Source organism: Erpetoichthys calabaricus, chromosome 1, assembly GCF_900747795.2.
Source record: "Erpetoichthys calabaricus chromosome 1, fErpCal1.3, whole genome shotgun sequence".
Taxonomy (NCBI): Eukaryota; Metazoa; Chordata; class Cladistia; order Polypteriformes; family Polypteridae; genus Erpetoichthys; species Erpetoichthys calabaricus.
Window position 1 is genome coordinate 267,202,960 of NC_041394.2, and position 12,770 is coordinate 267,215,729.

Sequence of the window (12,770 nt, forward strand, 5' to 3'; positions counted from 1 at the left end):
ACTTTGTCTTTTACTCACTGTCATTTAATTCTGAGCCGGATTGAATGTGCTTTTTTTTCAATTCCACTTGTTCCGGACTGATAATTTCTTTCCTTATTTTCTGAATTTGCACCTTGATTATTCTTTTTTCCTCTTTTTTCTGTACAACGCATTTGAGTCTCTTTTCTCCGTGCTTTTCTTTATTCTTCGTTTCATTCGTCGACATTTCATTTCTACCCTATTGACCTTATACACTTTATATGCACTGAGAGCCCTGGAGCTGTGTGTGCTGCATAATTGCCTTTACAATACTGATTTGTTTTTTTTTTTGATATGCTTGTAAATAGGGTGTGTCTTGCAAGATTCTCGTTCTATGTTCCTGTGAGACGCACCGTGGCAGGTCTCTTTCGTCTCGCGGGTCTTTAAATTTTCTTCCGAGAAAAATCATGTATCACAGACTATCTGGACAGGGGACAGGATTTCTTTTTATAATAGAGAGATGATTGTTAGTGTTGCTGTCTATACTGTCACTGTATTCAGTGCACTAAAGTTGCCTTTACATGCAAGAAAACTTCACGTTCATTAAGGCTAAGTACAAAAGTGGTGTACTGGTAAAACTGCATTATCATTGTGTGCATTTTTATTATATTGTTATTATAAGAATTTTTATTAAGCACATACCTGTAATAAGATTTTAGCTTATGTTCTCTAAAACCTACACTTAAAAACTAACATCCATCCATCACCTTAAAATGCTTACCCAGCAGCATAGTCATAAGGCACAGGGTAGGAACAACACCTGAACAGGGAGCCAACACATTGCAGGGCAAACATGCATATACTCACTCATGACAACCAATTTAGCAATTTTAATTCACCTAACCTGCATGTTTTTTAGACTGTGGGGGGTAGACCTGAACACCCAGAGGAAACCCACACAGACACGGAGAAAAACATACCAAACTATACGCAGGGAACATACTGGATGCATACCTCAATGTCCTACAAGGCAGCAGCCTCAAACGTCCCAAAAAAACATTTCAATAATTATTTAGGTAAAGAAAATAAAGAGCAGAACATTCTCTGAAAGAGGCTTCTGTTAAACAGTAACATTTTGTTCATGCATCTTAATTACTGAATTTTGCAGGTATTTATATACACAAAAACAGGAATTAATTTGAAAATAATATTACTTCACTATAGATCTCAAAAACATCCATTAATGATCAGTAAATTACACTTGACCAAAAATAACTTATGTTGCACACATCATTAATTATATAAAATGAGAAACAAACTTTAAAAGGTAGAAACTTAAATCTTATTTTCTAATGTTATCTTTTGCAAAAACAACACTGTATAAATATGAAAACATCATATGGAAAAATATATATAAACATTTTGTGGAAACTTTCCTTCCAACAAGAAACCTAAACAAACTATAATTTGATCTACCTCTCTTTGTAGTACCAATTCTTTAGTGAAAAGACAAGCTTCATCACTAAAAGGTTCTGCTTCTTGAATGACGCCTGCTGTATTTCTGGACCCACGTGGACATTCAATACCTGAAACATATCAAATAAAATAGGCAAAGAAGATATTTTACAATTAATAATAAAACATCTCATATGACATTTCATCAAGGCAATTATTTGTGGACAATCCAAACACTACAAATACAGTGGATAACTGTACATTAACTGGGCAAATCATTACGAACAAATGTGCACCTGCTTATCCATGTAATTTGCTAATCTGCCAATCATGTTACAACAGCACAATATATAAAATTAAGCAGATACTAGTCAGGTGTTTCAGTTAATGTTCACATCACACACCAGAAAACAGGAGGAAATGTGACCTCAGTGTTTTCAACAGAGGTATGACTATTGGACGCCAGATGAGCAGATTTACGTACTTCTGTAACTGCCAGGCTACAGTGACCACAGGCTCAACAAAACTTAACAGTTCAAGACTGGAAACCTGTAGCCTTAGAGTATGTTTTCTTACTCTGAAGTAACAAGTATTTCAGTAAAAAAAAATACTTCAGTAAAAGAAAAAATTTGTGCCTTAAAAACTACATTTTATAATAATAATAATAAAAATATCCTTGATCAGTCCATAACTGCATTATACACTTTATAAACTGTAAAACTTTATCTTAAGTAGCAGCTGATTTTCAAAATTCTTGCTGTCCAACTGTGCTTGTCTAGGGCTAAATAAAATTCCTGCAATGCTGAATGTTTAATTTTTAAACAGCGGTAGGCACTGGATAAATCCTATGAGGTACCTGAATGGGAGACCACATAGGAAAAGACAGGCTTGCTGCTGTAAGAGGTGTTGACAAGGATAGCATGGGGGACTTATAGGAAAAGACAGGCTTGCTGCTGTAAGAGGTGTTGACAAGGATAGCATGGGGGACTTATCCTTTAGACTGTGTGTATCCCAATACCCCAGCGCAGTGACGGGGTCACTGTGGTATAAAAATGGTGCAGTCCTTCGGATGAGACATAAAATTGAGGTCCTAGCTCTCTGTGGTCATAAAAGATCCCTGGGCGTCCTTCATAAAGAGTAGGGTGTATCCCGATGTCCTGCATAATTGGCTGTTTCTCACCCTTCACTACCTAACAGCTAATGGGTGGTGATCGCACTGGCACAAAATGGCTGCTGTCAGACCATTCAAGTGGATAATTCACAATGGTGGTGGCTGAAATGATTCCCCACTCAATATGTAAAGCGCTTCAGTAGCCATAAAAGCGCTACATAAATGTAAAGAATAATTATTACTACTATTACCTCACACTGCATTACTTTATACAAATGGAGGAAACCGAAATATAGAGCTACTGTCCACATTGACTAAAATGACTGAGATATACTATGAATTATTCACTATTTTGTTATTTCACTTTATTCTACAACCAGTAAAAAAAAAAAAAAAAAAAACACAATTCAATATAATTGTTACTTCTCTTATCAATAAAAAGACAATAACAAACAAGAAAGGTCTATTAATGTAGAAAGTAGCACTATGACCTCTTAGTAGGGTGACATTACCCAATCTCTATGAATGACATCATTAAAACCAATTTGCTTCATACCCACCCTGTATTTATTCAGTGTACTAAGAGCTGAGGTCACGGTGATGACCTGAAGCGTGGTACTAGTGAGTATTGATATGACTTATACTTGACTTATGCTGTGCTTCCCCTAATGGGAAACCAAGAGTGAATATGACTTACACTGCCTCCCCTACTGGGAAACTAAGAAGCAGTAGATGAGGCAACCCTACTCTAGAAAGAAGAAAATATAAATAAAATAAAAAAAAAAAAAAAAAAAAAACACATCTCAAAGCCTTATTACAGTTCACGGCCTCAGTCATTCGCGGATTTTTCTGTAGAGCCTATCTAATAATTGTTAGCAGAAACCACAAATATCCTCTACAATTATTATGGCTTTTTTTGTGGCAATACTGCACTGTAGAGAGAACAGGAAGAAACTGTAGAGGAAACGCGGCTTGGGATGGTGAAAGTAGCCAATAAAATTTGAAACTGCAACTCCCAGCAGTGGCTCTGATTGGTCTTCTGCTGAGGGTGCTGGGGCTGTTGGGGTCAAAGGATGTCAGCACGGCTTTTAAAGAGGGGACCAGTGACCAAAAGCAAAAAAATAAAAGTTTTTGTAATTTGTGTTTCAAGTTCCTGTCTCTCTGCCTGCCTTCTGTTGGGTTACCTGTACTTATTCGTTTTGTCCTGGATCGTTTCGTGTTTGGCATCTGGATTGTCTGTCGTCTGCCTGTGTACATGAGGACTGTAAGTGGATTTATGGCCATCCTGCAAAGAAAGAAGTGCTCCCGTCCACCCATCTTCACCATTTCAGGAACTAGCGGTAGGACTATCTTTACATTCCCATTCAACGTGCGGATCTCTGGACTACCTATTTTCATCATTACATTTCATCCGTTGCAGTTTTTCATGATTTACTGTGTGTGTTTTGTTGGTGCTTTGTTGTATTTAATGTGTAATCACTGTAAGGGGAACAGGGTTGGTATCGTTGTTTTCATTTATTTTCATTACATTCTTTATGTAATGTAATGAAATCTGGAATTTCCCCCATAAAAATAAATAAATCACCGTCTTCTCGATGGTGTGAATCTTAGCGGCACCGGACCGCTACAGCATTATTCATTTCTCCTTGCTGCTGATTGACTGTGATGCATCTCCAGCTGAGTATTCTTGTGTTTTCTGCTTTGTTCCTCTTAACCCTTAAACCGCCACAAGCAGCTATAGTTGTTTCCCAGTGCAATTTGTGAGCACGCAGAAACTGATCAGGCAGTGCCGTACATTCGGTGAGCAGCCAGCTCATGACCACTGCCAGCCCCTTGTGAGCAGGGGAGCTGAACGCTCCCCTAGAAGACACGGAAGCTCCTCAAAAATTCTCTCTTAAAAAACGCTGGTAGACTACTTTCATATTGCTCCCTTACTTTCTGGGCATTCTTGCGGCTGCTCTGTCGCGTGATATGACGCTACTCATACTTAAAAGCCTGAGCAAGAGATTGAGGAGCCGGCATCAGCCGATTGGAGACCAGTCGATGCTGCCCCAGCTGCTCGGCTGGCAGCTGAGCGCATTCGCGCTGCCGATGCACCTACGGCAAAATTTGCATGAGAGGAATACCCAGAAATTGATCCGTGGGAGCCGAACTGGCTACCGGACTTCACAAGGCGGCACGGCTTGCTGCTGGACACAACGGATTACAAGCCGCTGGACTATTTCAATCTGTTTTTTCCCTGAGGCAGTTTTTCAGCTGATATCAGACGAGACAAACAGGCATGCAGAGCAATTTTTTTGAATCACGGGATGCGTTTGCTCCGCATTCTCGTTTTTCGAAGTGGAAACCCACAACAAGAGACGAGATGAAGGGCTTTGTGGCATTGCAGACAGAGATGAGACTAGACTGGCGATATAATTTCACGGAGCATTGGTCCAAACGTGCTTTGCCCCTGGTGGCTTTGGACAGGTTATGCCGTGTGATAGGTACGTGCTGCTGCAAAGCTTCATTCACTTCTGTGATAACCAGAAGCAAATCCCAAGGGGTGAGCCAGGCTATAACCCCATGTGTATAGTTCAGCCCCTGCTTGACATAGTGGAGCCAACATATAAAGCAATTTTATCAGCCTGCCCGTGATTTGTCTGTGGATGAATCAATGATAAAACATAAGGGACGGCTTTTTTACCGCCAATATACAGTGCATCCGGAAAGTATTCACAGCGCATCACATTTTCCACATTTTGTTACGTTACAGCCTTATTCCAAAATGGATTAAATTCACTTTTTCCTCAGAATTCTACACACAACACCCCATAATGACAACGTGAAAAAAGTTTACTTGAGGTTTTTGCAGATTTATTAAAAATAAAAAAATTGAGACAGCACATGTACATAAGTATTCACAGCCTTTGCCGTGAAGCTCAAAATTGAGCTCAGGTGCATCCTGTTTCCCCTGATCATCCTTGAGATGTTTCTGCAGCTTAATTGGAGTCCACCTGTGGTAAATTCAGTTGGCAGGACATGATTTGGAAAGGCACACACCTGTCTATATACGGTCCCACAGTTGACAGTTCATGTCAGAGCACAAACCAAGCATGAAGTCAAAGGAAATGTCTGTAGACCTCCGAGACAGGATTGTCTCTAGACACAAATCTGGGGAAGGTTACAGAAAAATTTCTGCTGCTTTGAAGGTCCCAATGAGCACAGTGATCTCCATCATCCATAAGTGGAAGAAGTTCGAAACCACCAGGACACTTCCTAGAGCTGGCCGGCCATCTAAAACGGAGCTATCGGGGGAGAAGGGCCTTAGTCAGGGAGGTGATCAAGAACCCGAAGGTCACTGTCAGAGCTCCAGAGGTCCTCTGTGGAGAGAGGAGAAACTTCCAGAAGGACAGCCATCTCTGCAGCAATCCACCAATCAGGCCTGTATGGTAGTGTGGCCAGATGGATGCCACTCCTTAGTAAAAGGCACATGGCAGCCCACCTGGAGTTTGTCAAAAGGCACCTGAAGGACTCTCAGACCATGAGAAAGAAAATTCTCTGGTCTGATGAGACAAAGATTGAACTCTTTTGTGTGAATGCCAGGTGTCACGTTTGGAGGAAACCTGGCACCATCCCTACAGTGAAGCATGGTGGTGGCAGCATCATGCTGTGGGGAAGTTTTTCAGCGGCAGGAACTGGGAGACTAGTTAGGATAAAGGGAAAGATGACTGCAGCAATGTACAGAGACATCCTGGATGAAAACCTGTTCCACAGCTCTCTTGACCTCAGACTGGGGCGACGGTTCATCTTTCAGTGGGACAACGACCCTAAGCACACAGCCAAGATATCAAAGGAGTGGCTTCAGGACAACTCTGTGAATGTCCTTGAGTGGCCCAGCCAGAGCCCAGACTTGAATCCGATTGAATATCTCTGGAGAGAGATTTTAAAATGGCTGTGCACCGACACTTCCCATCCAACCTGATGGAGCTTGAGAGGTGCTGCAAAGAGGAATGGGCGAAACTGGCCAAGGATAGGTGTGCCAAGCTTGTGGCAAAATATTCAACAAGACTTGAGGCTGTAATTGCTGCCAAAGGTGCATCGACAAAGTATTTAGCAAAGGCTGTGAATACTTATGTACATGTGATTTCTCAGTTTTTTTTTATTTTTAGAGAAGTAACGTTTATTGGACTTCCCAAAACACAAACTTGTTATTGATGCAGTCACGCAATGGAACAACACATTGGAAATGCTAGAAAGGTTTCTGGAACAACAGCGAGTCATCTCAGTAGCTCGGCCTATAGGCAGCGAGACTGCTTTCAGAGTGAGTGACATGCAGCATGCTGGTCTGCGACACATCTGCCTCAGGTGCCTAGTCATTTTTAATATGCAGTTGCCACGTAGGAAGTTATTGCCCTGGATGTTCAGCTGTCCACACATCTGATTTAAGCATCAAAGACGGTGATTTCAGTTAAAGAGGACACATCATTTTATGAAAGACTGTAAAATGCTTTTTTTCTCCAGAAAGCCTTAACAGGAGCACCATCTACTAGATCATACATCAAAAACGAAGATAAGCAAGAATTTACAGATAGTAATTGAGCATGATAAGAGATTTATGTGATCGATCTTCAGACTTTAATAATTGATATCAAATTGTTTAAACAAAAAATAATCAGAAATATCGATATTTCTACCCAAGACTAATTGGACATAGGTCAAGCTGTTTTTAAGGATATGGAAATAAGTACTGGGCCAAACTGGAGCAAAAACAATACGCCTGGAGCCTGTAAAAAGGCAGATATGATGTAACTTATGTAAATAAGATTTTTTTCAGACAGTATCATAGTAGATATTTCAGAAACTGCTTGTATCTAATAAAACAATCATTTAACATATTGCCAAGTATGTAAATAAAACTCTTGTTCTACAGATCCAGCATTTGAATGTCACCTGGCCTCCAGTAGGAGTCTACAAGATGCTAGAGTAAAACTAAATACCTTTTGCAAAGCACATATAGACACAACTGTGAACCTCACATGATAAATTTGAACATCTTTGCAAAGAAACAAGAGCCAGCCATCCATTTCATAACAAGAACTAAGGAAGCAGTGTTCCTATTGAATCCGAGGCTTAAATATTACTGAAAAACTCCATTACATTACCACAATGTTCATGGAAAGGCTCAAGAAGGTGAACTTTCTATAAGTGGAAAACACAATTCTAGCTTCCTTATCTAAAAATAATAAGCAGAACCCTACTTTATCTGAACATCTTCCACACAACATTAAGAGGCAACAGAAACAGACAGTTATATCTAATCCATTATATCACTGTATTAGAGACTTTTTTCATCAAAATTTAGGAACTTTCAAAGGTTTCCCAGATAAAAAAACCCTCCTTAGCATTACATTTTTTCTTGGAAAAAACTTTAAAAAAAATTACATTTATTAAATCTTACCTTTCTACTGTAAACATGCAAAACACTAAAAGTACAAAGACAGAAGTATAATAATGATACAAATAATAATAATAATAAAAATAATGCTAACACTGTACATACTGTAAAAAATGTGTTGTTTGTGTGATATATCTTGATGCATGGTGAAATACACAATCCAGTGTCACTATTTGGGACAATAGTAGCGTGATTCCTTGCAGATTTTCTTTCCAGACTAATCAGCTTTTGAAGAGCACACTGCACATGTGCGATTGATATGGAGCGTCACATTCGGATTCATCAGACTCACTTTCAATTTCACTGTTATTTCAATTTCACCACCTGAAGACATATTCACTTCGTCATCACTGCTTGTATCACTGTCAAGAGCGTGCAACACCTGGGCTGCTGAACGTTTCTTATTAGACACCATTATGAGGCTTGCACAACACATGTCTGCACCGTTGGTAACACTCGGGCCTGACGCTTATGCAAGACATGCATATATCATTTCCAGTGCAACACTCTGCACTAACACTTTTGGAACTTTTACACCCCGAGTAATCCTCGGGTCTAATGATTATGTGAGATGCATTTATATAGTTGTCCAAGTGATGCTCGGGACTAACGCTTTTAAGCACTGTTTTCTACAGCCTGAGTGATGATCAGGTCTAATGCAATGGAGGTTAAACATTATCTTCTCTTATTGAGTGCACCCTTAGCAGTACCTTGCCTACCTGCCTACCATTCCTAAATTGCAAAATTCTTTTCCAGAACAGCATAAAAATCACTCTTCATGGTCATAAAAAACAGTTTTAAAGAGTTTAAATTATAATATCCTGAATTATTTTGGAATTCACCAATTCAACAGCATAGATACAATGATGGTTGAATTTTTATTTTTAGCATTGATTTCATGCAGTATTTTTCCATTACTGGGGAGGAAATGTCAAAGAATATATTTGGAATGTGCATAATGTAAGATAAATTTGGTAGTCCATAATAATATCATACTTCATAAACCCTATGTGGAAATCCCAGGACTATAAAATTCTCATCATTTGTTGTTACACTAGGGGGAATATCTATCATATGTTCAAATTTATGCCCTGTATTGTACCTTAGATATTATGAATGCCAATACTAGTTTACTTAAATGAGAGCAGGGTAACGACTTGATGCATATACAGTGATCCCTCGCTATATTGCGCTTCGCTTTTCGCGGCTTCACTCCATCGCGGATTTTATATGTAAGCATATTTAAATATATATCGCAGATTTTTTGCTGGTTCGCGGATTTCTGCGGACAATGGGTCTTTTAATTTCTGGTACATGCTTCCTCAGTTGGTTTGCCCAGTAGATTTCATACAAGGGACGCTATTGGCAGATGGCTGAGAAGCTACCCAACTTACTTTTCTCTGTCTCTCTTGCGCGGACTTTCTCTGATCCTGACGTAGGGGGATTGAGCAGGGGGGCTGTTCGCACACCTAGACGATACGGACGCTCGTCTAAAAATGCTGAAAGATTATCTTCACGTTGCTATCTTTTGTGCAGCTGCTTCCTGAAACGACATGCTGCACGGTGCTTCGCATACTTAAAAGCTCGAAGGGCACGTATTGATTTTTGACTGAAAAACAAACTCTGTCTCTCTCTATCTCTATCTCTCTCCCTGCTCCTGACGGAGGGGGTGTGAGCTGCAGCCTTCAACAGCATTGTGCCGCGGTGCTTGGCATACTTAAAAGCCAAACAGCCCTATTGATTTGTTTGGTAGAGATTGTTTTCTCTATCTATGTGACATTCTGTGCTCCTGACACGCACTCCTTTGAAGAGGAAGATATGTTTGCATTCTTTTAATTGTGAGATGGAACTGTCATCTCTGTCTTGTCATGGAGCACAGTTTAAACTTTTGAAAAAGAGACAAATGTTTGTTTGCAGTGTTTGAATAACGTTCCTGTCTCTCTACAACCTCCTGTGTTTCTGCGCAAATCTGTGACCCAAGCATGACAATATAAAAATAACCATATAAACATATGGTTTCTACTTCGTGGATTTTCTTATTTCGCGGTTGGCTCTGGAACACAACCCCCGCGATGGAGGAGGGATTACTGTACCATTATTTTAGAGCTGCTGTTACTGTTCAAATCTCTATATTGTACATTCCATTACAGAAAAATGCAAAATATGGGAATGGGATTAATGTGGTATCAAGTACCATGAAATTTCATTGGAATTGACTCCACTTTCCAAAGGCATTCCCATCAAAGGCACATGGCTCTAGATGATGCATCTTCAATGAAGGTCCTCTTGTTACTAGCAAAATCATATCTTTTTAGCAACATGTGATCAATCATTTTTTGCTTTAAGCAAGACAAATGCATTGCCTTTTGTACACCTTCTTCCTCAGCTAAGGAATTTGCAATCTTTAGCAAGTTTGGACTACTGGCACCCCTCATCCAACTCCTGTTAAAGACAGTCTTAAATTTTTCCAGTCCAACACCAACTAACGTTTGGTGCAGAAAAGTTTGCTACAACTTTGCTGATGCAACTACACTGGGGTCTCTGCTACACAGCAGAAGGTATGGCCAAGTTCAGCATAAATATGGAAGGAATAAGATAGGGTGTGCTAGGATGTTTTAAAGGTAGGAGTGGATGTTTTGCCTTTGGTTTCTTGGGTGGATACAAGTCCATCCTTTTAAGCTGACCATTAGTTTCCCTCAGGGTTATCTATCCTTGAGTTACAGTTAGTTTATGCCGAATGTTTAACTGGTACCACAAGTACATGGAGCTAAAATGTCACTTAGTGATTGATCATTTCATCTTCAGGTAAGATGCAGAGGCTGCATTCCAGAGAGTGAAAAAGAAGCAGAGGGTCTGGCCTCAGTATGCCTAGCTAGTACTTGTGTTTCAGCCTAGCAAAATACTTAATACCAGTCTATCATACACCCAACCAGAACCCAGACTTGAAACCAAACAAAACATTTCTGGAGAGATCTGAAAATTGTTGTCCACTGACCATTTCCCTCAAACCTGACAGAGCTTGAGAGGATCTGCAGACAAAAGTGCTTCAATGAAATAAAGGGTCTGTATACTTATGTTCATGAGATATTTCAGTTTTATATTTTCAATACATAAATTTGCGAAAGTTTCTAAACTCTTGTTTTTGCTTTGACATTCTGGAGAAATGAGTGTTGCTTGATAAGGAATACAATGCATTTAAATGTTTTACAATAAGGTTGCAGAATAATAAAATGTGTAAAAAGTGAAAGAGTCTAATTTCTTAAGCTACTGTATATTCTGGTAAATAACAAATCAAATGTTTAAACTAGCAGTAGCAAAACGATGTCATGTTATAATTGGTTGTCAGCACCAATTCTTGCAACATTGCAGAACAGAGAATTAAAAATATCTACAGCCTTAATAGCATACTTTAAAGTTAGAATTTAGTGCTCGAAATAAAGTCACGATCCATGATAAAATACACAATTGATAATAAGAGTAATTTAAAGTGACATTTTCTTCAGTTTCAATTAGGCAGGGTAGGAGCTCAGTAATGATATTCATTTTAACAATCTAAAACAGTGGTCTTCAATCATGGTCTTGGAGAGCCACGGTGGCTGCAGGTTTTCCTTCCAACTACTTTCCTAACTAGAAGACAGTCCTTGCTGATAAATGAAACTTGCTATTTAACTATTTGGCTTATTAGTGCTTCATTTGTCCAAGAGAAATTTTAATTGCACTGTGGAGTTTCACTCCTCTGAGAACATTATCCATATGTGGACCAGAACAGACGTAATCTTAATGGTCCTTCTAATTCCCCACATATTTATTTCTAAACCTTTATTTTTTTTTTTAAAACAATACTTCATTGTGCATATGCACTGGTTAAAAAAGGACTTATTGGTTACCTGCATTTCATTATTAACGAATCGTCTGGTTAAGAAAACAGGCAACAATTAAAACTTAAATGAACCTGCTAAAAACTAAAATAGGCAATTAAGGGTTCTGAAGTGTAACAGTCAAGATTACTAAAATTAAGCCCAAAAATGTATTGTTTTAATAGTATATAAATGGGTTCTAATAAAAAAAACAGGTTGAAGTGAAAACTTGCAGCCACTACAGAACTCCAGGACCATAACTGAGGACCTCTGACCTATAATGTAACTAAAATTTGTCTTTGATGAATTAAAGCACTAACAAGACATATACTGTAGTTACATACCGAGTTTAATTATTAGCAAGGACTGAGCTCTAATTATGAAATAAGCTGGAATGAAAACCTTGGCCCTCCAAGACCATGATTGAGGACCATTGATTTATAGATTTAATTAAAATATGCTCTCAATTACTAACAACTGATTTTTTGGTATTTTGTCAACTGTAAAAAGTAGACAACAATATACATCCGCAACAAAGGGGGCAGCATCATATCATACTATAATGTTAATGACTAGAATCACATCATCATCAGTATAAACTATAAATATAAAAAGGAAAACTGTTATAAGAACCAATTCTAGTAAGATAATGCCAATGTTAAATTTACAAATGTATGCGCTGAACTCGAACATAAAGCTAATTTTACATAGCTATAATAGAAAGTTGTCCTCTCCCAAGCCAAATTAAGTTAACAAGTTACTGGAACATTTCTAAAACTATACTACAAATCTGACATAATTGTTGAAGTAAAGATAGAAAGAGGGTTTGTCTACAAATGGAAAGGTACACGGTTTTCTAACCTTATACACTGATATATACAGTAAGGTATACAACGATGTATACCATGCTGGTACAAAAGCTTATACAGAAACAATTTAACTTAAAAGTAAA

At 38.7% G+C, this 12,770-nt stretch overlaps 1 protein-coding gene across 1 annotated transcript in view; it reads right to left on the reverse strand.

Moving 5' to 3' along the window:
• The window catches only part of snd1 (staphylococcal nuclease and tudor domain containing 1), a 535,431-nt gene that overhangs the window by 294,283 nt on the left and 228,378 nt on the right, over positions 1–12,770 (reverse strand). The window contains exon 16 of the mRNA XM_028814871.2: positions 1,435–1,544. Within this exon, the coding sequence (XP_028670704.1) occupies positions 1,435–1,544 (110 nt within the window). The remainder of the gene's footprint in view (positions 1–1,434; positions 1,545–12,770) is intronic.